This window comes from Rhinatrema bivittatum, chromosome 2, assembly GCF_901001135.1.
Source record: "Rhinatrema bivittatum chromosome 2, aRhiBiv1.1, whole genome shotgun sequence".
NCBI classification, from domain to species: Eukaryota; Metazoa; Chordata; class Amphibia; order Gymnophiona; family Rhinatrematidae; genus Rhinatrema; species Rhinatrema bivittatum.
Genome location: NC_042616.1, coordinates 82,765,684 through 82,792,934, shown reverse-complemented (window position 1 = coordinate 82,792,934; position 27,251 = coordinate 82,765,684). Strand labels below are relative to the sequence as shown.

Here is a 27,251-nt window from a genome sequence, read left to right as displayed (position 1 = left end):
CCCAAAGTATGGGTAGTAGTTAATCAAAACAGATGCTTTCCTGCTTTGCTGCAAAAGTTCATTTCTTATATTTTTTTGACATATGAGCTTGTATCACACATAGTTATTGAAGCAGCTTTTTTGTATCTGCAAATAAAAATAGAAGAGGCTATAGTGCTACTAAGAAGTAAGGTACTACCAGGCAAGAGAATAGGGAAAATATTTGAACTCTGATTATTAGTTCTGTACTGTAGTTTCTCTTACTTAGAATTCTGAAATCTTAAGAGTTCCTATAATAAGGATGCACCCAAAATCCTGCATGCAGCAAATTAGAACCTATCAATGCACCTTTGAAGAAGTCTGCAACAGAAAACTGATCAATAACTGAAATTTGTGATTCTATCTTATTCGTTCAGATGAGAAGACACCATCATATTTAGACCAGCTGGACAGCACTGACCACACAGTTCTCCAAGGACAGTTGAAAACTATCCCTTCGGTAAAAGAACGTTCAGCTCTCTATCTGTCGAAAACAGCTGCTGGAAAATATAGAGCCGGCCACGCAAAGCCTGTAAGAATCCCATTCTTTGCATTCTTATCCTGGTCATTCTACTGAGATCTCCCAGGGCATTTGAGTAATGACTTCTGGTAGATCTTCAAAGATAAGAATAGAAAGATAGATAGAGAGAGAGAGATGTTATGCTTCACCGGCATTTGCCTTCTCCAAAGGAGATTCATCTGTAATGTGCCAGAGAGCTTTCAGTTGTATTGTTCTACAACTGTTGAACATGCTCCCAGTAGAACTCCAAACAATGGATAATCTGTAGTGATTTAGGAATTAATTGAAAAGACTATAATTTAAAGAAGCGTTTGTTGTAGATGGAGATCTGTAAAAAATGATGGAAAGATTTTATAATTTATATTATATTGTGGCATGGATTATTTGTAGTGGCTGAGTGGAATTAGCCTGTTTTAGATAAGTAAGATTTTGTTGAGTTGCTTTGTGTTTGTGTATTGTTTGTCTTTATTATTTGTCTATTTTGTTTTAATGAAATTTTGGATATATTATATAGTGATGGTAACTATCAAACTGGCACATGGGCACACATTTGCATTGGGCTATTTTATAACATGCGTGTGTATATGTGCACATGTTATAAAATAGCCTGGCTGTGTGCTACAAATTTAAGTAGGTGCACGCATGGATGGGTAAATCCCAATTCTACCATGTAAGTTGGGGGATTTTAAAAGGGATACGCGCCCACTCCATTCCCAGTTTACCAATTCATCCACCAGTTCTCCCAGTTAACAGCTAGGTTCTCCAACCTTCCCTCCTGGCTTGATAGCCCACACTCCCCCGCAGTTACCCCAGACCCTTCAAACACCTCAGAAATGGCTCGATCCTTTTCTTTTTTAGCGTACGCGTCATCCACAGCAGAAGTAAAGTTATACAGCAGGGGACCTCGGTGCGCGCCGGGACGTATCAGTATTTACATGCGCATCTCTTGGCCAGGCCCCAAAACCCCCAAGTCCTGGCCCTTTTTTTTAAAATTTTAGATGTGCGTGCATTATAATGAACAAGAAGGTATTACATTGTCTTTTTTTTTTTTGCTGTTGTTGTTTTAATCCCTGTTTTACTAAATAAATAGATTGTTAGATTGATTTACAAGAATATTGACCTAGAAAGCACAGCAGCTTTTGTTTTTGTGTGTAACATGACAGGCACATGAATTTACAACGAAGATACATTTCTTATGATTTTTGGTCTGCTATAAAATAGAACATGTTCTGTTATATTAAAAAAAAAAAGTCTCACTTTATTCTCAAAAGGCCATTTCTGGTTTAAAACTCTGATTCTAATTTTGAAAATCATAATTCCCCACATCAGCATATTTTAGATGAATGTAGTTGCTTTGTTATTTTTTGTTGGGGGGGGGGTTTACATACACAGTATGAGGTACGAAAAGCAAAGTACAGATCACTGAAGATTTTCTGTCATTTCAATTCATGAAAGATACAAGGGGAGTTGATTTGTACAATGCACTCTCCACCCAGCTTGGTTAAATTGTGCCAGTGTCACACACTTTTAAACATAGCCTTAATACTGCTGCATGAAACAATCATAATGAATTTTCTTTTTAAATCTCCGCAGTGCAAACTTTTACCGCCTCAATGCTAATCTGTGCCTTTTGGCACTTTTGCACCTGACATTGTAAATAAGCCCCTATATAATTTATTACCTGGCATGCGGTGCAGGACATTGGTTATTTATCACTGAATATTCCTTCGCTTAATTTACTCCCTGTCCTTTCCAACAGCTGCCCCACTTTAGTCTATGTCCTTTTGCAGTGTCTGACATGATCAGGGTTTGGAGAACTCTTCCAGTAGTTGCAAGCCCAGCAGGCATAGGAGTGTCAGAGCATGCAATGCTGAACATGTCATTTTTAATAGCTAATGGGACCTATAACAGGAATTTACAAGTCTGCCACCTGAAAAAATGATGGCAGTCTGTGATAGGGCTATTAATATTAATACAGTCAGCGCAGCTGCCTTCAGCTATCTGTCATTTAGCTGCAGACGGTATGCCACCTGCAGTTATCTAACTGTGAAAAATTGGCTCAGAGAGAAGGGAAAAAAATTAAATGTGCCCAAGGTATGTGTCAAAGTCTGTGCAAATGTTTTCATATTTTGAGCCTGATTTACTAAGGCTTTTCTCCCATTCTATGTATGTGGAACAAAAAAAAAAGCTTAATAAATCAGACCCTATGTTTGCTACCAACTTCAGCTTCCATTCTGCAAAGCAAAAAAGACCATAATATCTGGAGGTATTTGACCCATTAAATGTAGTCCTTCTGCTATTACCACAAAAAAAAGAAAGATATTTAGGCTGGATTAGGGGATATTCAGCTTAATTCTCCTGGTGCATAATTTTTTCATACCTTCAAATGTCACAGAGTACCTCAGGCAACCGTAAGTCACAGACAAGGCAAAACTACAAACAAAACAAACAACTTGTACTGGGGATTTATATTTGACTGCAACCTTTGGCCTGGATTCACTAATGCCACAAGGCTTAGTGAATCCCAGCGCTAATGGGGGGCGTCCTGCACTAGCCGGCAGCGATCGCACCGTCGCGGTGCGATCGCTGCCGGCATCACGCAGAATAACTACACCATAAAAGGTGTAGTTATTCGGCGCGAAATAGGCAGCGAAAAGGCTCCTTACCTTTTCGCTGTCGGCACCATCTTCTCGGAGTTGGCTCCAGTGATTCCCGATTCCTCCTCTTCCGGGGCCGACTCCGCCCTGATGCAGCTAGCGCAGGCCTGTGCTAAGCTTTCCAGGTATCGCACGTTTGCGCTGGTAGCGCAAGTGTGCGATAGCCTTAGAAAACAAGGCCCTTTATTAGATGCCTGACAGTGGAATCTAATACAAGTGCGTGAAGCTATCTGCCTCTGAAGCCTCTCCCACACCCTTGGGAGAGGCCTTCATGCCCCCATGTGATTTCCATTCAGCAGACTTAAGGTCCCCCTCTGAATCAGCTGGGCTTGTGTGGCACTGCAGTCCTCGAGGAAGGAGGCCATACCAGGCAGGCTACCATGTATAGCAAGACTGCCAGTCTCCTACCATCATCTACGGAGTACAAACCCCCACTCCTAGGTGCCTTCACTGCCCAATATGGCAGGCCCATTTACTCCACACCTTTGGATCTTCCGCTCTGTTGAGCGGAAGATATTTTTGCCTCTCTCACAAGAGCCCTCTGGACCTTCCTCTAATCCACCTTCCCTCTCATCTAAGCTTGAGCATCCTGGCACATCGAGGTTGTCTAACACGTATGTAACTAAATAACAGGACCTGCAAGGTAAAGTGTAATTGTGCATCTGCCAAATTGCTGCCAAATCAGTACCAGTGGATGCAAGAAGAGGAAAGAACAGGTGCCAGCCAATTTAAATTTCCTGCCAACCCATCCCTGATGACATCCGTGTGCCCTACCATCAGCGAATGGTGGGGCATGCCATCACCCATAATACTGTTGCACGCCCAGCACATCATGTCAACATACCCTGGTGCTGTCCTATTATGTCAGCATGCCCCACATTAACTGTCGGGGATTCTGATGTAGCCAGGAACCAGCACATCATCGAGACGCACCAGCATTGCAGGGAAGAAGCCATGTGCCAACCTCTGACCAAGTGGCCGGTGCCACTAAGGAGAAGGGTGCCATTGCAATTCTTCCCTCCCGTTGCCCTGGACCACAGGCAGTGAGGAGGTGGATCCTGTATGGCCGTGGGCTGGGAGCACAGTTGTCCCATTGCAGGCTGCATTGGCACACTACACCACAGCAGCTGCTCACATCTTCTTGAATTTTCCAGAGACTAAAAGAGACATTTGCCATTAAATATGCTGATATCAAGATATTGCTATGGGAGTGGAATTGCTCTCTATTCCCTCTCTAATACTCCCCTTATTTACTGCGTAGCAAGGAGATTCAGTCACCTTCCTCATCAGATTGCCTTCAAATATTTACCCTAGTATTCTCTGTACTGTGCAGATGATCACCTGCTGATCGTTTTGAAATGGACTTGAAATAGAAGATGTCATCAGATAAGAAACACTTAAACCATCCAGTCTGCCCATTTGTACCTACCCACTACGCTATCTTAGGTCTTACTCGCCCTGTGATCTTCTCCTTCCCTCCACCTGCCACTCGGGTCCTTTTGAATCTGTCTCAAGCAGGCTTGAATTCTGCCATTGTTTTCATTCCCATGAAGTTTGATCCAGGAGTCCACTACACTCTCCATGAAATAAATCCCTCAATGGCCACATGACGTTATGAAGCCTCGTCTGGGACAAATGAGTAATAATCATTAAGTTAGTAATGCAAAAGCTGCTTCAAGAAATATTGGGGCATATCACAATATTTTATATGGCCGTGGCAGTGCCATTAAGTAAAATGCCATGCAAGCATCTTACAAGATATATTAGTGTAGTAAACTGTAAAGTTAATTTATGTCACTACCACACAGATCTATTAATTATGCACACTGATTCTGAAATTATGTATTCATCGCATGCCCTTTACTATGCCACTGGTAGTCTCTTTCTCTATAGAAATTCAAACAGTGCCTAGCAGGGAATACCAAACAATATCATTAGTTGAGCTTTAAGGAAAGAATTTTAGAGACATCATAGCTATGTTTCACATGTGGATCCCCTCACTGTGAGGGGTGACAAAAGAGCTCTGCACTGACAGGAGACTTGTGATTTTCTTATTTTCATTGTGGAATATAGTTTATAGTTTTATTGCTTTTTCTAAACCGTCACATCAGCCAGAGCTTTCACAATAGTGTACAATAATAATTTAACATAGAAATACAACAGATTGATAAAATAGAATAACAGCTAAAAATAACTAAAAAGGTAAAGCACAAAAAATAAATTAGCTGTTAAAAGACATCTTAATACTGTTACATTTAAAACAAAAAAGTTGCCTTAATGTTCCTAAATGAATGTTAAAATAAATGAATAAACCTTCCCATATTTCTTTAAAAAAAATAAAAATTAAACAATTAAAAATTAATTAAACAAGCCCATATGTTTCTAGTGCTCTAATTCGGTATAAGCGAGTTTAAACAGCCACATTTTTAACTGTGCCTTAAATTTTTTCTTATCTGCCTGCAATCTCAATGGGGTAGGTAATGAGTTCCATACTTTTGTTCCTGCAATTGAAAGTATACGTTCTCTTACTTGGAATATTTATTATTTATTTATTAAAGGCTTTTATATACCGACTTTCTTGATACAAATCAAATCAACTCTGTTTACATCGAACTAAGCAGAAACTATAACCAACCAATCAACAAGAGACAAATTGAAGGAGTATAAAGTTACATTATAACAAGGATGCCTTAACTGGGAGTAGGAAATAAGAAAGGGAGAACGAAGATAGAGTACAATATACAAGAGAGAATAGGAGGGAGGCAAGGAGCCGTCCTCATGATAACTTGTAAGCGTGATTTAGCGTTTATTTATTTACATAATTGCTGAAATATGTCCCAATACGTCTCCTTATCCATCAGAAAATCGCAGTACGTGCAGTGAGGCACCTGGTGTTATAAAGCAAGATATTCTGTTAAAAAATAATTACAGAAACAAGTATATACCTCTATTATATACATATAGATAAAGCAAAGTTTTACTCTATGGCCCTCGCCAGTGGAGTATTGAAAAAAATGGAAATCATGCAGTTTGCTTGTTTCTCTATCCAAGCCCTCTCATTTATTAAGCTTCCTGCCCTTTCTTATGGAAACAAAATAATAACAGATTAGCTTAATTGTTTCTCTGCATAGCATGGAGATGTTTGAGACTGTAACTGAATTAATAAGAAATCCTCATTTGCTCTTTCCTCTCTAGCATGCTCTGGACTTTCTTGTTAAATGTAAAATATTATTGGACATGACAGTGACTGTACGCCTTCCTTGTAGCGAGTGCTTAGCTATGTACGGTAAGCAGCACAAGCATAAGCACGCTCTATAAAGAGGGTACACATGCCTTTAATTCTCAACTATTTTTTTTACACATGCATAACTATCTATGCTCACAATTTGTTTATTTAAAAGTGTTAGTATCTGTTTGTGAAAAGTGTGATGATGCTAACAAGGCATATTATATATCTTTCAGCACACCACAAAAGAGATTGCTCTTTCTTTCAATCTCCCCAAAATAAGCAAGGTAGGGGATTCTAATAATATGCTGGCCTTTCTAACCAAACATGTTCCACAGTGGTGTTTGCATGCTTATTGGCTGCTGAAATTTAACAAAGTGCAGAAAATGATGAGTGGGACCTCTCAGACGCGGTGCATCTAAGCCAGTGGTTTCTAACCCTATCCTGGATGCACATCGAAACAGGGCTGGTTTTCAGGACAACCATAGTAAATATTCATGAGATATACTTGCATGCATTGGAGTGCCTGTGTATGCAGATCCATGCCTTACATATTATTGTGGCTATTCAGAAAACAAGACTGGTTATGTGTGTGACTGGGTTGAGAAACACTGATATGGGCTTTTGTTTTGGGGGTTTTTTTTGTTTTTTTTAACAAAAACATTTTCTGAATCCTAGAACTGCTTTGCAGTAGGCTGCTGTGTTTATGGCTCTGTGAAGGTTTTCTGCTGTTAAATGACTTCTGATTTAAAAAAAAAAATAGTTTTGCTAATCATTTTTAAGATGCCCTTCTTTCATCTCCCCTCTCACACCCCCCCCCTCTCCCAGCCCCACTAATGTTTGAAAATAATCCTCCAAAATTAAAGCCAAAATCTGAAAGTGAATACTCAAATGGGTAGATTTTAAAAGGGCCACACGTGTGCCCATAAACGCCATACACAAAAATATGTGCTATTATATAACCTATATGTGTAAGTTATAAAATGCTCTTCATGCACATATCTTATGTGCACCACTTTCTTGGTAGGTGCAAGAATCTGGTGAACATGGGCGGGGGAGGGAGAAAGAGCGAGCCTCTTTATAAGAGTCAGTCTGATACTCTATATATGGCCCATTGTAAGGGGACACTTTGAATCAGGGTGCACTTTGAATCAGCACAGGCTGCAGTGCCGGGGCTGATTCAAAGTGCCGGGGGACTCAGGACCGCCCTCCCGGCCCGCCCCCGAACCGTCACCATGCCCCGGACACACCCCCAGACATGCCCCCCTCCCGCCCCTTCTACAAAGCCCCGGGACTTACGCCCGTCCCGGGGCTTTGCGTGCGCCGGCAGCCTATGCAAAATAGGCACGCCGGCGCGCGCAGGGCTTTTAAAATCTAGCCCACAACGTACATGTGCTGGCTGAGGAAAATTTGGAGTTACACACGTCCGTGCGGGCCCCACTTCCGGAACATCCATGCCTTGCCAAATGCGTGCATATGTGGCTGTTTTTGCACATGCAAAGCTTTTAAAATCTACCTCAAAGTGAATTAATTTTTCAAGTATTCAAAAACTGGCAAAACTGCCTGCATTCACCAAGTGCTCTGTGGAGTTGAAATTGTTCCCCAGTTGTATAGGACCACTCAAATTTTCCTTATTTTTTTTTACGAGTTTCACAATTTTGCAATTGTTATTGCATCACTAATATGCTATGGTTTTTATATGTTTTTGTTTTAACACAAGTAAAATAACATTGCATGCTGTGTCTTAGCTGATATCAGTAAAAAATAACAAGAAAAGGTACCGTAATTGGGCACACTATTTGCAAGGCATCTGAAGTGTAACTCTGCCAATAAAATGTTCACCAATGCCCCATCTCAAAAGCTCATGAAGAATGACCCTTTTTGTATAATTCTTATATTGGGCCAATACAAGATATCAAAACTCCAGAGTCCAATTTGCTTCAGAACCAGTATGGCTTCTAGAACTTTGCCTCCTAGTATTTTGTGACGGCTGCTCGAGAGCTCGGGTTCTGTCTATTTGAAAATAAAGAAACATGGACTGTGTTGCACATCCCAATGACCAATAATCAATTGCTAAAATTAAAGCACCCTGCTCAACAATAAATATTGGGCTGTTTAAGCCATTTTAAAGCCCTGCATTTCTGATTGCCTGATTCAGACCATAAATCTGTTTATAATGCTAAAATGTATTTTTGTATACTTTCCATGATTTAATTCAACTTAATTATTAAAAGCAGTTTACTGGTACGCTATCATCTATCCCTTTAATGAACTCTTGCTTATCTCCTAGTTTTTCCCATGTTGTCACATAGCTATAGCTCCCTAGGAGTGAAAATCTTTGTTAAAACCTAATACTGCGGCCAGGTTTAATCTGTTAGTAGTTTACATGGGAATGATTCTTGTACTGTGTATATAATCTGCTTTGAAGTACCTGAAAAAGCAGAATATAAATCAAATAAATAGTACTGTTTTTGGTTTCTGAAGTAAAGATACTAATTTTTTAACTCAGCAATAACATGTGCATGGGTCTTTTAATATTTAACTTTTATTAATATAATTCACTTAACTCTTATTAAAAATATAGTGAAATAATGATGGAAATGAAAGTCATTTACATTTCAACTATTTTCCTAAGGATGGCAGAAACTCAAATTCCATTGTCATCTAAAAGGACAGTGAAGAAGGTAGAAGAGGACTTACCTCCCCCACCACCAGTGGACTCATTCCAGAATCCTGCTCCATGTTTGGGAAATCAAGATGTAGGTGTTATACCTCTACCGCCTCCCAAAGAATCCTTTTCAAAATTCCATGAACAACGCCAAATAAATGAATTGAAGAGGCTTTATCGACATATGCATCCTGAGGTACAAAAGAATTTAGAAGATGCTGTAACTCATGATCTGGCTGAAATATTAAATAATGAAGATCAAAGTCAGCAGGCATCAGTGATCTCAGACAAAGCACTGCCTGTAGAGGTTCAGTCTATGCGATGGATCTTTGAAAACTGGGCACTTGACTCTATTGGAGAGCACCAAGGTATCAAAAAGCTAACAGATGAGGAAACCATCCTCAGTGGAAATGTAAAAAATGCATCTTTGAGGTTTCAAAATCTGCCATTCAATGAAGACAGACTATCCACATCTGCCATTGTGGAAGACCAAACAAAAGGAGATGTTCGTACAGCCCGGTGGTTGTTTGAAACACAGCCACTGGATTCTTTAAATAAATTTCACCCAGATGAAACAGATGTGCAAGAAGCAATTCTAAGAGAACCTGTTCAAAGTGGAGATGTAAGAGGTACCAAACTTTTATTTGAGACGCATTCATTGGATGAAGTGGGTCGTTGTAATTCAGTAGAAGAACATAGTATCCTTCAGCTCCAATCTGAAATAGAAGAATCAAAAGGTGATGTCAAGAAAACAGTCAAGCTATTTCAAACTGAACCACTATGTGCTATTAGAGACAATACAGGAAATGTTCATGGAATTAAATCCATATGTAGAGAGGAAATTCAGAACAATACTGTCAAAAGTGCCCGCTGGTTATTTGAAACTCAACCTTTAGATACCATCAAAAAGGACATTTCAAGAGTACAAATTATTCGTGGCATTTCACTAGAAGAGGTAAAGAAAGGTGGTGTTAATGCAACAAAGTGGATATTTGAAACACAGCCTTTAGATACCATAAAAGAACATATAGAAGAAGGAGGATTTCAGGCTTCCACAGACATTGTACAAGGAGCAGATGTAAGTAAACATCGTCTGCTCTTTGAGACTCAATCTCTTGACTCACTCAAAGGTGATACATCAGACAGCACATCATCTAAAGAAGAAGTAGTGGGAAGTGATGTAAAGTCTACACTTTGGTTGTTTGAAACTAAACCAATGGAAACTCTAAAAGATGATTTTGAAGTGGGACATTTAAAGAAAGTAGAACTGCTGGAAGAGGAAAAAGGTGATGTGAAGCAACAAAGAAAGGTTTTTGAAACTTGCTCACTGGATAGTATTTCCAAAAGGTCATCTGAAGACCAAACAACAATCAACAACAGGCAAGAAGTTATGAAAGGAGATGTAAAATCTTACAAAAATCTATTTGAATCTCTCCCTTTAGACAGCGTTAACTATGTTGACAATTCTACAATAAAGGAAGAAGAAATTCTAGCTGGACATGTTAAAACTAATCAATTCTTGTTTGAAACAACACCTTTATATGCAATTAAAGATAATATGGGCAATTTTCATGAAGTTACATCTGTAAGCCGTGAACAAGTAATAAGTGGTGATGTTAAAAATTACAAATGGATGTTTGAAACACAACCATTAGATCAGTTTGATGACAGCATCAAAAAAGTTGATATAATTAAAGGCATCACTAAACAAGAGTTAATGGCTGGCAATGTCCGAACAGCGAAGTGGCTTTTTGAGACACAGCCTATTGATGTCATCCATCAGAAAATGAATGAAAATGAATATCATTCACCAGTTAAAGAAGATATTTCCAAAGGTGATGTCAAGAAATGCCGATGGTTGTTTGAGACACAGCCAATTGATATACTGTATGATAAAGATGAAAGAAAACAGGATGGAGAGCCAATACCACAGGCTGATGTTAAATCCTATACATGGATGTTTGAGACCCAACCATTGGACTCCCTGAATGAAATTGGAGAGCAATACTTAAAAATTAGTACATCGTACCAAGATGACTTCAAAGCAGTTGATGTGAAAACCACCAAGCATCTTTTTGAGACTGAACCTCTTGTTAATGTCGCCAGTGGAATAGAATCTAAACAAATAATCAGATATTCAAGTACAGTAGATATACAGTCAGGAGAGGTCTCCAGAGTAAAAGAAATTTTTGAAATGAATCCAATTGATCAAATAAATAAAACCACCTCAGATTTAGACACAACAACGGCTGAGATTTCAGCAGATGAAAATATTCAGCCAGGATCCGTACACAAATTTACCTGGTTGTTCGAAAACTGCCCTATGGATTCTATGGCAAGCAACTGGGAAGGCATTCAAGAAATACTTCCTGAAAAAGATGTAAGAGGAGGAGATGTAGGAGGCAAAAAGTTCATTTTTGAGACATACTCTTTAGATCAGATCAATGATGAAGTTGATGAAACAGAAATCAAAAAAATTCAGGATAGAGTGAACAAGGGAGATGTGAAGTCATGCACCATGCTGTTTGAAACCCTGCCTCTCTATGCCATTCAGGACAAAGAAGGTGAATATCATGAGGTTACATCAGTAAAGAAAGAAGAAATTATGAAAGGAGATGTGAGAGGTGCAAAATGGTTGTTTGAAACAAAACCTCTTGATAGAATCAAGAAAGATGATGAAGTTTTTGTGATCAGAGCAGTCACGCAAGAAGATATCAAGAAAGGAAATGATAGTGCTGCCCGATGGAGATTTGAAACAGAACCACTTGATTCCATTTCCAGGGAAAACAGGAGGCCCGTGATGAGAACTGTAGATGATGTTCAGAAAGGAGATGTTCAAGCCAGTAAGCAGCTCTTTGAATCACAGCAGTTGGGGCAAAAGAAATACATTAGAATGGTCAGTGTCAGTGATGTTCAAGAAGGAAATGTTAGAACATCTACCTGGCTTTTTGAGAACCAACCTATGGATTCTCTGAAAGGTGACTTTGAAGAAAACTCTAGTATGACAACTGTACAACGGGAAGATAACCACAAAGGTGATGTAAAACGTTGCACATGGCTATTTGAGTCACAGCCTCTGGACAGTTTGAAAGATACTGAGGCTTCCTTAACTCCTGATTCACAAGAGGTCGTTCCTCAAGTGAACGTAAAAAGCACAACTTGGCTATTTGAAAGCACGCCACTTGACAAATTTGGTTCTAAATACAAAAGAGACATAAGTATAAGAGAAAAAAATGTAAGAGAGACTTTAGAAAGTCTTTATATTTGTAGGGCAATTCAGTATAGTGGAATTGTTATTGAAGCAAATGAGGCAGAGAAAGTAAAAATGGCTAAATACCAGTTCACAAGTCAAGGAGCTCCAGACATCCAAAAGGAAGAAATTGTAGAGGGTAATTTGCAAAGGATTTTGTTGCAGTTACTTCAAAGGACTGATATGGAGCCCCAGGGAATATTAGCTAAAGAGAATGACGATGGAAAAATTCTAGTCAGTACTCTACAACTACTGAATCCGTGTGAAGCTGGTATAAAGAAAGAAGGAGATGTAAGTGATGATGTGTCCAAGGCTCTACAGTGTTTCCTTAATCAAGATGCCTCAGTCAAAAAGGGAATTATTATGCAAGAGACTGAAAGGGGTTCAGTGAAAATTACTATTTATTATCTTTCAAACCACTGTGAATATGCAATGGCTCAAGAAGAAATTAAAGGGGATGTAAAATCAACTATAGGAAGTCTTCTAGCTTCTACTCAAAACCAAAAATCAATAGCATCAGTCAAGCGTGAAGACAATGAAAAAGGAGAGGTTCAGCTATATGCAAGCTGTATTGAGAAAGGAGATCTGGACTATTTCAAAAACCGCCAGCGAGATTCTGAAATCAATTTGCTTAATTCTTCTCAAAATGAGCAAACGGAAACTTCTTATGGTGAAGTGAAGGAAACATCGAAAACCCTCTTCCAGGACAAAGATCAAACTGAGAAAACAACTGCAGATGGGAATAACAGGGTAGCTAAAAGAATGCTTATGTCTGAAAAATGCACTTTAGGAAAAAATGTTATACAGGGTGACACGACGTCCAGTTCCACTGCACAATCTGTTGCCCAGTCTGAAATAGCAGCAAAAAGAGTTATGATGTCCAGCGATGTTAAAACAACAAAGCACTCACTGAAAGGGGCAAAGTTTGACAGCAAAGCAGTAGAGAAAGAACAACTCACTTCAGGACAGAAAAAGGAAACAAAGTCTGAACAAGAAGAATCAACTTTTCATAAAGTTCTGAATCAGAAAGACGCCATTACCAAGAAAAATCTGTGTTCAGCAGGGGAGGCAAGTTATGGAGGACAACAATCAGAGGACACCACCAGAAGTGACCTTCAGACGGCAATGCAGAGTCTCAGACAAGCAACAGCTGAAGCAAAAAGTATTCAAAGCCAAGTCCAAGGCAAACTCCATAAAAGTACCGAAAAAATATCTCTAACCACCCAGGACGTAGCTGGCAGTCGAGGGAGAGTTCAGCCATCCTTGCAAGATCATGCGAGTGGAGTCACAAAACCTGCAGGTCTGCAGAAGAGCGGAGCATCAACCAAAAAGGTCAGTGCTTCTGAAAAAGAGCAGGGGCAACAATTATTGAACGCTTGCCAGGAAAGCAAAGGCGTGCCTAGTGCAGACATTAGCATTAAAGATGGCATTTATACCGCTAAACCAGTGAAAACCTTCTTAAACCCCTTTATTGATTCTGATTATCAAGCACAGTCAGTGCAAGAAGAAAGGGAGCAAGATGTGGTGGTCAGAGGGGATGTAAGGGCAGCTATCAGAGCATTGCAGAGTGCTTCATCAGAACAGAAAGGTATAGAAAAAGAGGATGTTGTCCGAGGTAACTTAAAGGCAACTCTCCAATCTCTGGAAAAATCTAACATAAATATCTCTAAAGGGGATTTTAAAGCTGCCATGATTTACAAGAATGCAGGGAAGTCATATTCAGTTTTTAAGAGGAGCCACGAGGATCAAGAGATTAGAAATCAAAATGCCATAGCTACCATGCTAGAATCTGATCATGCCTTTCCTCCTCCTCCTTCAGCTGCTGTGATGAGGACAGAACACTGCCTACCCCCAACAGCAGCAAGAGAAGCTTTCCTGCCACAAGCAAGCAACACTGACCGATCTGAAGAACTTTCAGCAAAGAGGCACGGCGACGTTCCTAAGAACTTTCTTCCTGTTTACCCAAAGGCGAGTGGTGAGATGCTGCTAGGAAACCTGCATAACCTCCCAGAACCCCAAGCTGCAGTGACAGAACGTAAAAAACCCATCCCACCTCCAAAACCTCAGCATCTTTCAGCTCCATCTAATCATAATACAGGTAAAATGGTAAAATCAGTTCCACCACCTTTGCCCCCCAAACCTCCAGGCCTAAATGACATCCCAAAGCCAAAGATTCCCACAAACCAAGAGAAAGCAGCCAACTGCCCTGAGACCTCAGAACAATGGAAACATGAAGGCCTTCCAAACAACCTTCTACCTGAAGCTGCTAAGAGCGGAAATCAAAATTCCAAAAGGAAAGAAAAGAAAACACCTCTCCAAATTGCAGAAGAAAAATATAAGGAAAGCAAAGTCGAGCAGGACAGGAGAGTACAAGCTCAAGGCAGTGAATGCCAGATATTAAATGCACATCTGAAAGCAATAAAGTCTATTAGTGAAGAGAGCAAAGTTGCTCCAGATAAGCTCTTTGCTGGGGAGAGAATCCGGGAAAGTTTGCAGTCACACTCAGAGAACAATATATCAAAGCCAGAAACACTTTACGATTATCATACATCTCATTGTGATTTTGAAGGTCAGAATATGCTGCCTTGCTCACAAAAATGTAGTCAAGCCGTGGTGACACAAAATGTAACAACCAGTCCAAAGAATTCCATCGTAAAATTATCTGATGCTTCTAAGTCAGAGGTCAGTCAGAGTACTGTACAGAAAACAAGGCAGGGGAGGCAAGAAGGTTTAGTTGAAGGTGCCGAAACTCCATTTAAACAATCAACAATTAATGTCTCTCAAGTCCAGCAAGACACTAGTCAGAAGAATGTAATGCAATGTAGTAAAGAAATGAAGCCAGAGAGGACCCCGCAAACACAGGAACCAGGGCCTATAGAGCAAGTCGTGGTCAGGAGAGAAAAGCAATCCAGGGAAACAGAAGATGAACGCCGCAAGAGATTATCCATTCACAAAGATGAGATCATGAAGGGTAATGTAAAGGCAGCCATGGATATCTTTGAGAACTTACGAAGACATGAAGAACTACAGCAAATTCTTACACAGGTGAAGGAACTGGAAGAGGAAACCAGTGGAGTAAATGTAAAGTCACTGAAGGGCTTGTTTGAAAAGGTTCCTGAATGGGTGGTGGATCACAAAGAAACCAGTTACCAGCTAAAGCCAAGTGAGCAGCCTAGGGCTAAAAGTTTGGAACTGACCAAGGAAGACTCAGAAAGCATATCCTCTGTGGAGCTTGCCTTTGAGGATCTTGAACGTGCCAGTGCGGAAATTACTCACCTGAAAAAGCAGACACTGGAAAGACTCTTGGACATTGAAGAGGCAATCAAAAAAGCCTTGTATTCTGTTTCCAGTTTAAAATCAGAATCTGATATTGCTGGGCTCTCGGGACTGTTCAAAGAATCTCTTGGAAGTACTACAAATTCCACACCCAGTGCGAACATCCAGAAGATCAGCATAGTGTCCAACAAAACACAACCTGAAAGAGGATTTCCTGTCAATGATGGAAGAATAACAGAAAGTAGCAAGTTAACAGAAACATTTAAGATGAATAGGTCAGAGCTAGAAGCGCCTAGCGTTCAGCACCGTGTAAGTTCTCCAGTGTCCCCTTCTTATATATCAATTGAGTCAGCTGCCAGAAAATCCGGAGAACCATCCAAGATAGCCCCTCACCTTTTTTTCCAATCAGCTAACTCAGATATAGCGGTAAACGGTGAACAATTCACCATTGACATTCCTACTTCATTTCTTCACAACTCACAGGAATCCAGCCTAAATGAGTTAATTCCTGGAGATAATGTTCATGAATCAACCCAGATTCACAAAGGGCTAAACTCTGCTAGATACACCCTGGATAACTCTGAACGGTTCCAACAATGCTGTGGCCATTGCGACAACTGGTTGTCTGACTCACCAAAAGGCAGTCCTGTTAGTGCCGCAAAGGGGGACAGTGTAGATTTGCCTCCCAGAGCGTCCATGAGTGACTCTTCCAGTCCAAGGAGACAAAAAAGTGTGCTGGAACTGAAAACAGGCCCAGATGGGGCTAAACGAATTGGCACTACAACTGTGACTGAAGAATATGAAGAGTCTGATCAGTATGGGAATAAAATAGTAACATCAAAAACATCCACAACTGTTACTAAGCAATCTGAAAGTAAGACCTCATCTACCTATGAAGTAATCTCCACCTCTCCCAGATATGAAGTCACAGCATCTCCTCTTATTAGACGGCACCTGCACAATCCCCTAGGAGATTCCGAATGCCATAGCAGTGCCAATGAGACCGGTGTTGTGTTTGTTACTTTTGGCAGTTCGAAGTTAGGAAAAAAATAATTTGTCTTGCACCATATTTTTTTTTTTTAATTTATAATGTATGTAAAACTGTGACGCATTTGTTTCTTAAATATATTAACATATTGTTTGAAAACCAGTACTGTATATGTAATTATAGATGTCAACTAGCATAAAGGACGCAGCCATCTAAGATATATTACCCCCCTCCAACCCCCAGAAAATGTTCTATTTAGAGGTTCACAAAGAAGCTTCCTTTTAGTCTATTATTAGCCTTAACTTGAGAAGAGGCATACGGTAGACTGCTGGAGCCAAGAGAAGCACAATAAAGCTCAGCTGGATCCCAGACCACAGGTCAGCTGGAAATGCACAAATACAACTAGCAAGCTGCCAATATATTTTGCTACATGTATTACCTACCCAGTACTTCATCATACCCGATCTTAATTTTAATATAGTGATATTGCAATCCATACAGTGTGTTTTGAATTACATGTAAGTGGTTTCATCTTAAACACAAAATCTTTTTTATATCTTTCCAGAATATCATTAGAGGGTAAAGAGGATCTCTATTGTATCTCTGTATTAGAGAATCTAGCAATAGGGACTACAACTGCTAAGGAGTAACTCCCATTTGTGTCTATGGGAAAAATGCTTAATATATCTGACCCTAGCACATAAAAATCAGGTGACCATATTAATTTATTGTTCTCCCTCTTACCCCTCTTCTACCAAAGCTCAGGGAAGAGAGGTGACAAAGCTGAATCTGGTCAGCTGCGATTTCATTTTTACATCTGTAATTTATGACACAGATGTTTCCTTGATAGGCCTATATAATACCACAGGTTCGACAGAACTTTGTAAAGTGACATTCTTTTTACTATTAACTGATTTTTACATTGTCAACTAAAATGGTTTTGATATTTGTGGCTCTTTTTTATTCTTTTCGTTGTATATTAAATATTACTTTCAAACATGCATGGTTTTCATCTTTTTGCACAGGAAGAGGGCTGAATGTAGCCTGCCCTTGTTCGGGTTACAGGGGCTGGCGGGGGGGGGGGGGAGGGCAGTGAGTCCCTTGATCATACAAGGTCTTGAAAGTGTTGGATTGAGCTCACAATGAAGGAAAACCCCATCAGATATAAGGATCCACATCACTGGGATTCCCAATGACTTGCATTTATTTGAGGTAGAAAGGAAAATATTTACAGGCCGTGCAGCTTAGTCAATTACAATCCATTCTCCTATTTGTGTTGAACACAGAGCTCACTGCTTCCTTCCCAGGTACGCGCGGTTGCTGCTCACTCACGTGCTGCTGTTACTTAGTGAGGGCTGAACGCCAGCCTCTCTGTTCCACAAAAGAGATCTTTTGTACTGCTCCCAAAAAGCCGCCGCCTGTTTCCTATACACTCTGTGTGAAGTCCCTCAGTGCTTTCACTGCAGGGCCAGCACAGCAGCACTCTGGGGCAATTGCTCTCCTCCCAAAGCAGCACAATTAAAGGAACTTCAGAGGTGCCATGTTGAATGTGATTTCTATTCACTGTTTCTGGGCAGTTAGAAAACACAGCTATTTGAGGTTCATGAAGAGGGTATTTAAGAAACTTTTTTTTTTTTTGCTGGTCCTGGTGCTGAGGGCCGTTTCCACCTAGAGGGTCCTGGATGAAGGACGATATCAGGTATTTGACCCGGTCCCTGACTCTTTTGGCATCCTGAGATTTGAGGTTATACATTTCCATGGGTTACCACATGCTCTAGTTCCTAGGTTCACTTTGAACTGGTACCCTTCATACTTCTGCCAACTCTGAATTTACTCCTGGGGTGCCTAGAATTTTGTGGCCAATTCCAGCTCTCTCCCTGCTGAACTGGAGCACTTCTCGTCTCACCATAGAGGTGGAAAGGATCAGTCCTTTCCCTGTGCTAGAGTAATGGTTTACATTAAGTTAAGGCAAAAGGGCCTTACATGTAGACATAACATTTAATTCATTTTGATATAGTTTACCTCACACTGACACCTCGAACTTTTAATAAGTACAAAAATCTCAGATCGGTAGCTCTAGCAATGAAGTTTTAAGCCATTTGTTTAACAGGAAGGCTATGGGGCGGGAGGCTGGGATCATGGCTCAAAGAACATAACAATATAAGAAACTGCTTTTCTGGGTCAGACAAAGGATCCATCAAGCCCAGCATCCTGTTTCCAACAGTGGCCAATCCAGGCTTCAAGTACCTGGCAAGTACCCAAACACTAAGTAGATCCTATGCTACTGATGCAAATAATAGCAGTGGCTATTCCCTAAGTAAACTTGATTAATAGCAGTTAATGGACTTCTGCTCCAAGAACTTATCCAAACCTTTTTTAAACCCAGCTACACTAACTGCACTAACCACATCCTCTGGCAACAAATTCCAGAGTTTAATTGTGCGTTGAGTGAAAAAGATTTTTCTCCTATTAGTCTTAAATGTGCTACTTGCTAACTTCACGGAGTGCACCTAGTCATCCTGTTATCCGAAAGAGTAAATAACCAATTCACATTTACCCATTTTAGACCTCTCATGACTTTAAAGACCTCTATCATATCCCCCCTCAGCAGTCTCTTCTCCAAGCTGTACAGTCTTTCCTCATAGGGGAGCTGTTCCATCCCCTTTATCATTTTGGTTGCCCTACTCTGTACCTTCTCCACTGCAACTATATCTTTTTTGAGATGCGGCAACCAGAATTGAACACAGTACTCAGGGTGTGGTCTCACCATGGAGCAATACAGAGGCATTATGACATTTTCCGTTTTATTCACTATTCCCTTCCTAATAATTCCTAACATTCTGTTTGCTTTTTTGATTGCCACAGAACATTACCAATTGGGAAAGCTCCTGAAACACAAAACCACTTATTATTCCTTCATTGCCTATCTGTCATATGCACGTCTACTCTACAAATACACATCTACTCATATAGCCATGGGAATATAGAGATAATATACAACACATACAGTAAAGTCACAATGCAAAGTTCCATTAGCAAGCAAAAGTCTCCCACAATGGCAACTCATTGCACTATATAGCGATATAACATTTTTTTCTGTGCCACATAAGTTACTGTACAAATAACTCATTCATACCCCTTAATCAGACTATACACACAACACCTCAAATGACAACTTTGGCCCAAAACACAACCTTATTACAATTACCTGCATTGCATGTGATTAGCATACATACATTTTGCAAAACAGCTAATGCATAGGAAATCCTATGCAAATAAAATAATGCGGCAGACTTTTAATATCAACCACGATATTTTAGCAAGTTTGAAAGAGGTGTAGTTATTTCTTACCAGGGACATTGGGATGCTAATGCACATCCCGATGCCCCTGGAAGGCCTCTTCACACGCCCAAAATTAACTACCGCTCCCACCACTATAAACCCCCCTAGGGGTCTACAGATATCCATGCCCTGCCCTGCCCTGCTGCCTAATGAGGTGGCATGAAGCAAAAAAAATCAACAGCATGCGTTGATGCCCCAATCATGTCCCAAAACCCGCCCCTTTGTAGAAAATGCCTCCCGCCCCAACCAAATACCCCCCATTACCCCCCCCCCCATACACACACACACAGAGCAGGAGACATCCCCCCTGGCCCAAACCTAGTCCCCCTCCCCAAAATACAACATCATCCCTGGGGTCTAGTGGGTTTCCCCCCCCCCCACACACACCTTTCATCAAAAAACGATCCTGGTAGTCTAGGGGGCCCCAGGGTCCTCCCTTCCATTTCTTTAGAAGAAATGTTGGTGATGCAGTGGCAGCCCGGAGCGAGCCCTAGCCATGGGCCAATCTAGGCCATTTTCCAAAATGTCCCCTATCGCCTGATAGGGAACAGGCCAGCCAGCGCCATTTTAAAAGCTGGCATTGACTGGGTCTGGAGCTAGGGGGCTGGCTCTTGGCACCAATATATCACAACAAGTCTTCTAAAGGTATGGGGGTCCAGGGCCCCTTACACCATCAGGGTCCATTTTTTATGTAAGAAGGTTGGTGGGAGTGGGTGGGGAGACCCACTAGACCCTAGGGATGATATCTTTTTGGGAAGGGGGAACTGGGGGTTGGGGGGAATGATTGCTGCTAGAGGGGTTTAATAAGGGGGTATTTAGTTGGGGAGGGGATATTTTCTATAAGGGGGAAGTGGTTTGGGAAAAGGAGCGAGGTATCAAACACTGTTGATTTCTTCTTTTTTTTTTTTTTTTTTTTTTTAAACATTTTAGGCCTGTGCCGCCTCAATAGGTGGTGTGGACGTGGGAGTCGGTAGACCCCCTAGGGGGATTTTTATAATATAAAGGGAGTATTTTTGAGTCTTTGGACCCTTTAAAATGATGGTGGCCTCATGTGAAATAGGCCAGCATCGCATGTTTTTTGGGCCCTGCTACGCTATTTTTGCTGTGAGAAGAAATAATGCTGCAATACCACCGTGATATTTTCCCAGGGAGGGGTGAAATATCGTGTAAATGCCCCCCATGATATTCCACCCCTCCCATGGTAAAATGTCCTTATAAGTTAGATTCATCTTTGATGTAAATATCTATGGCTCCAAGGAAGATCTTCCTCTTTTATGAACATTGCTGGAAACATAAAGCATCTCATAGGAAAGATTTTCATCCTTTACTAGATTTGGAAGAGCTGACTGAAAGAGAATCCCTGACTAGGTTCTGCCCGACCATCTTCTTATCTCGCTGTTGTGTGAACAGTTTAATGGATGCCTGGTGGTCCTATACAGATCACCTTAAAGCTTGTCTGTGGACATGAAAGTGCACTGCTGATCACTTTCTACTGCATCCTTCCAGAGGGTATTTGAAAATATGAACTCCATCAGCCAGTCCATTGTTTTCAAAAGCGTTAGCTCCTTCCTGGATACCATGGTTGTCTGCAACAGATGGCCCAAGTTCAGTTCTTGAGGGTTGCAACCTAGTCGGATTTTCAGGATTACTCCAATGAATATTGCATTCTGCCTTCATTGTATATAAACAGATTTCATGCATATTCATTGCATAAATCCTGAAAACCTGACTTGGTTGCAGTCCTTGAGGACTCCTATAGCCAAAACCTCTGTACTCAGCATGAAAGATGGGAGGAGCAAAGGAGTCTCTATAGGATAATTCACTTCCCAATATCATCAGGAATATCAATTGCAGTTATGTGGGCTTGGTCCAGGAAGCCTTATACTGGAATCATAAGCCAGTGTTTTCCAACCCTTTCATGGATTCACACCTAACCAGTCGGGTTTTCAGGATTGTCACAATGAGTATGCATTAGATAAATTTGCATACCCTGGGTCTCCACTGTATGCAAACTACCGCTTGCACATTAATTATGGATATCCAGAACCCCAGACTAGTTAGATGTGCCTCCAGGACAAGGTGGGGAAACACTGCTGTAAATAATTGGCACAGTCTGAACATACAGGTGCACTATGACTATTCCTTACTGGTGCTGGATACTTCCACAATGCCCCTATATTAGAGCAGAGCCCCCTGTATGAGTATGTAATTTTAGTCTGGGTTCACTAGGGCTGCAGTTCTCAACCCAGTCCTCGGGATATAACGAGCCAGTCAGGTTTTCATGCATGAAATAAATTTGCATACCATGGAGGCAGTGTATGCAAATCTATCTCACATGTTCATTGTGGATATCCTGGTAACTTGACTGGCTCGATGTGTCCTGAGGACTGGGTTAACAACCACTGCACTAGAGTTTACCATTTGATAAAATGAAGAATTTTCTAGCAATGGAATGTTCAGAGGGTGTTAGAGGTATTATGATTGATAGGAGGGTTTGAAGGTAGTTTACATGGTGCTTTCACTAGACCCTGGAAGGACTCGTAGCCTGGAGTCAGAAGAGTTCTGGGTTGGTTTGTGTATTTTTTATGGGCGTGGAGGGGGCCAGGGAGGGCAGGAAGGAGCTGTATCCTGACTTGGGGGGGTCCCTCCCTGGCCCCCTCCACGCCCATAAAAAATACCCAAACCAACCCAGAACTCTTCTGACTCCAGGCTACGAGTCCTTCCAGGGTCTAGTGAAAGCACCATGTAAACTACCTTCAAACCCATCCTCTTTGGGGGAAGAGCCCTCCTATCAATCATAATACCTCTAACACCCTCTGAACATCCCATTGCTAGAAAAGTCTTCATTTTATCAAATGGTAAACTCTAGTGCAGTGGTTGTCAACCCAGTCAAGTTACCAGGATATCCACAATGAATATGTGAGATAGATTTGCATACACATCGAGAATGAGTAGGGTTCTCTTCTGCTAGAGGGAAGGGCCAATCCAGGAAGAGCTTGCCACCAGAAAGCCATGGGAAGATTTGTCCTGGGCAAGTCAGCCATGTGTGGAACAAGGGGATTCTGCAGATTTTCCTGTATGGGCCTGAAGAGATAAAAGCATTTACGAGATTTCCTGGGATACTAGTGTTGTGACCAAAAAATAGGAACTACACCTTGCCACAATCAAACAGAAAAGGGTTTTGCAATCCACCAACACATAATATGGATATTTAGGAGCCTAAGATGTCAGCAAGCCAGTCGGTGTCTCCTGCAACGCACAGGCCACCAGGTCTTATCATTCATTCATCTCAGGTTGGTGTTCATCATGTACAATTCTTAATTTTTAAAGTATTTTTTGTAAGCAGATAAAACAAGGAGAAAACAACAGTCCAAAGTAAAGTAATTAAAGAGCCCAACAACAGATGTAGTTATGCGGAAAAACACTTCTTCAGGGGCTGTTTAGGTTTGAAGATCAAATGACTGCTGTCGTGTAGAATGGATGTGAAGTCTCAAAAAACGTCATAACAGACAGATGGGCAACCAGAACTGCGCAAAGTACTCAAGGAGCAGTCACACCACGCCAGTATAGAGATAATATGATATTTTCTTTTTTTATAATTTTTTCTTTATTGATTTTCATAATTTATGATGTACAATATCCAAGAAGAACAGTACATGCATAGGTAAATACAATATTAAAGAAACAACAAAACCTCCTAATCATCCTGCATTACTGAACCTGATAATATGGGGGAGAAAGGAAAGATTCATATCCTTAGAAACATAAACCCTTATGACTAAAGGCTGAGGGGAGGTTTAAATTACTTTTGGCCCCTTATTTACCTAGATTTAGCTAGGATAGATCTACCCTTGAATCTACGTTATCTACCAAAAAGGTTTCCAAGTGGGCTGGGTCTGTAAAAATAAATCTCTTAGCCTGATTTGAAACAAAACACTTGCAAGAGAATTTAAAAACAAATGTAGCTCCAATGGCTAAGATCCTATTTCTTAATGATCGAAAATGTCTGCTTCGGGCCTGCATGACTCTGGAAACATCTGGAAATAAAAAAACTCTCTGCCCACAAAAGGAAACTTCCTTAACCCTGAAAAATTTCTGGAAAAACAGATCTTTTTCTTTTTCTGAACACAAAGATACAAATAAAGTGATTCTTTTGGAAATTACATCAACTGAAAAGTGGTGATACCTGGACTAGTTACTATCTCCTCGTTTTCTCGCTTATCAGTAGTTACAGTACCCCTCTGTTTTTGAAAATAGAAAATGTTAGACTTTTTGGGATATCTTCTTCCTCATAAGTCAACATCTCTTTTAAAAATTTCTTAAACATTTCATACACGGAAAGTAAGCGAGTATAAGGGAAATTTACCAATCTCAAATTCTTGGTTCTAATCAGATTTTCCACATTTTCCATTTCAGTATGTAACAAAATATTATCCTTAATATGTGAACATTCATTATTTTATAATAAATTAACTTTAGTATTTAAGGTAGAAACAGAGATCTCTAATTCAGATAATTTTTTTGTCATGTTCTATAGAAACCCTATTAGCATTTACTAACGAGGAAAGATGTGCATTTACTTGAGATACATTGAGATCTAGTCTAGCTAACAACCTCCACAAGTCCGTGAGCATAATATTTCTGGGTTCACCTAGGCCCTGTTGTGCCATTCCTCCATTAGTTATTAACATAGTCACTCACAGTCCTTTGTTGATGTTCCACTAGGTTCTTACTCATTTGTGTTGGATCAGCTAGTGCTTCACTGTAACTTGCTGCAATCCAAGAGCTCCATCTGGTTGTGGTGGTGTAGGTCCTGTGCCTCTACTCAAGGAGGCACTTGACATGCCTTCAACGCAGTCACCTACTGGCATATTGCTCCCTCTAATTAAGTGAGCATCCATCGGGCCTCGAGATTGTTGATTCAAAGGAGAGGTTACGATTCTTGCTTTCCTCTTTTTCCTCATCGACTAGGGGATAATCAGAGTGAGAAGAAGAAAGGAAAAGAAATAAGAAAAATCCAACAGCCCCTTTTGGCGTGCTCGGCTTAGGTGGCAGTGCGCCGCTATGCCAGCAGTTTTATCAAGCCGGCAGTCGCAGGGCTGATGACGTCGCCCACATGAAGGTTCGGGGCGGGGCCCTCAACGGGGCTTTCCAGGTGTAAGAAATCACTCTGGTCCTCACCAACAGCAGGGGAGAGGCCTGGGTCCTCCTCTCTCCCTTGTAGCTCCCCCGATAATATGATATTTTCTGTTATGTTTTCCATTCTTTTCAAATCGTTCCTCACATTCTGTTTGCTTTTTTGACCTCTGCTACTGCACAGAGAGCTGAGGATTTCAATGTCTTGTCCACCAGGAATCCAAGGACCTTTTCCTGACTCCCAATACAGAACTCAGCATTGTCTACCTGTACTTGGGATTATTTTTCCTATGTGCAGCACTTTGCACTTTTCCATATTAAAATTCATCTGCCATTTAGTTGCTAGTCTCCTAGTATCACAAGGTCCTTCTGAAGTGCCTCGCAGTCCATTGCTGGACTGCGAGGCACTTTTTGTATCATCTGCAAATTCGATCACCTCACTTATTCCCTTTTCAAGATTATTTATGAATATATTAAACAGCACAGGTCCCTGTGATACTCCACTAACAACCTTTTTCCATTTGGAAAATTAACCATTTAGTCCTACCTTCTCTTTCTGGCTTTTTACTCAGTTACCAGTCCACAATAGAGCACTGCCTTCTAGCCCATGACTTTGTCATTTCCTGAGGAGTGTCTAATGCCTTCTGAAAATCCAAATACACTATATCAACTGCCTCGCCTTTATCTATATGTTTTTATACATCTTCAAAAACTTCTAAAAGATTCGTAAAAGAAGTGTTCCCCTTGCTAAAACCATGTTGACTCTTCTCCATTAAGCCATATATGGCTAGTGAATTTGTTTCAAGAGTGACTTCTACCATTTTGTCCTGCACCGACATCAAGCTCACTGGTCTATAGTTTCTCGGATCACCCATAGAGCCCCTTTAAAAATCAGCATCACATTTGCCATTTTCCAGTCTTCAGAAATTGATTGTTTTAAATGACAGGTTACAGATTTTAAACAACAGGTTAGCAAGTTCATACCTTAGTTCTTTTAGAGCCCTGGGGTGGATATCATCCGGAGAAACAGATTACATCTGCCAAATAGGAACTAGAAGGGCCCAGGGTGGTGGAAGCTACTGCCCCAAGAGCTGACCTATTTGAAGGAGAGGTGGAAAGAGGCTGTGATTTTGTATTTTGTGCTGTGGATTTTGTTGCAGTATCGGTACACTATTCTGTGTGTACTGTTTTTGGACTTGTGTTTGTCACCATTTTTTTCAGTGGCGATTCAGTGAATCCCTACCTCATAAGCTTCACTACAGGTTGGTGAGTGCCGCCCCAATTTTATACATCGGCATATGCAGGAATAAACCAAACCCCTGCCTAATCAAATCAGTGGTGATTTACCTCCCTACCCCTCTCTCCCAGCCGGCAGCAAGAGTCACATGTAATGGAACATTATCTATTGCTGCTACAGGACCAATCTCACAGCTCTTAACTACGAGACCGGTCCCACGGTAGCAGATGACATTCCGTTAAACATGTCCACAACATGACCTGGCAGGCTGCCATGGAGCCTACCCCTCAGCAGCTGAAGAAAGAGGGAGGGCTGGTGGCTGAAGATCAAAAGCCCCGACAGGCTGCTGCAGAGCTCATCCTGTGACAGGTGATGAGAGAGAAAGGAGCTGGAGGCCACCAGCAGAACCCATCCTGCTGGAAACTGAAAATCAACAGGCTCTGCAGGTCACCAAAGAGCTTATCCCATGGTAGCCAAAGAAGAAACCCAGGCCCTGAGAGTGTGCATGTGTGTGTGTGAGCATGAGAGAGTGGGAACCTGTGGGGGGGTGAGAGCGCGCGTGTGTGTGTGTGTGAGAAAGCCTGTGGGTGTTTGCAAGAGAGTATGTCTATGTGTGTGTATGCTTACAAGAGAGAGATCTTGTGTGTGTATATATGTGTGAGAGTGAGAGAGAGAGAAAGGGTCTGTGTAAGAGAGTTTCAGACCGATATAGTACAGTGCCAATCTCACAGCTCATACAGTGCCAATCTCACAGCTCTCACAGCTCATACAGTGCTACAGATCATAAAATACACGCACATTTTGGACGCGCTAGCTTTACCCCTTATTCAGTAAGGGGTAATAGCGCGTCCAAAATGTGCGTCCAACCCCCCGAACCTAATAGCGCCCGCAATATGCAAATGCATGTTGATGGCCCTATTAGGTATTCCCGCG

The 27,251-nt window shown here is 41.0% G+C and overlaps 1 protein-coding gene across 1 annotated transcript in view; it reads left to right on the top strand.

Annotated features, from left to right (window-relative positions):
• Positions 1–17,604, top strand: part of XIRP1 (xin actin binding repeat containing 1) — a 36,690-nt gene extending 19,086 nt beyond the window's left edge. Inside the window, exons 2-4 of the mRNA XM_029588386.1 lie at positions 396–550; positions 6,658–6,708; positions 9,057–17,604. Of these exons, the coding sequence (XP_029444246.1) occupies positions 9,058–16,668 (7,611 nt within the window). The 5' untranslated portion in view covers positions 396–550; positions 6,658–6,708; position 9,057 and the 3' untranslated portion in view covers positions 16,669–17,604. The remainder of the gene's footprint in view (positions 1–395; positions 551–6,657; positions 6,709–9,056) is intronic.
• The last annotated feature ends 9,647 nt before the right edge of the window (positions 17,605–27,251 follow it).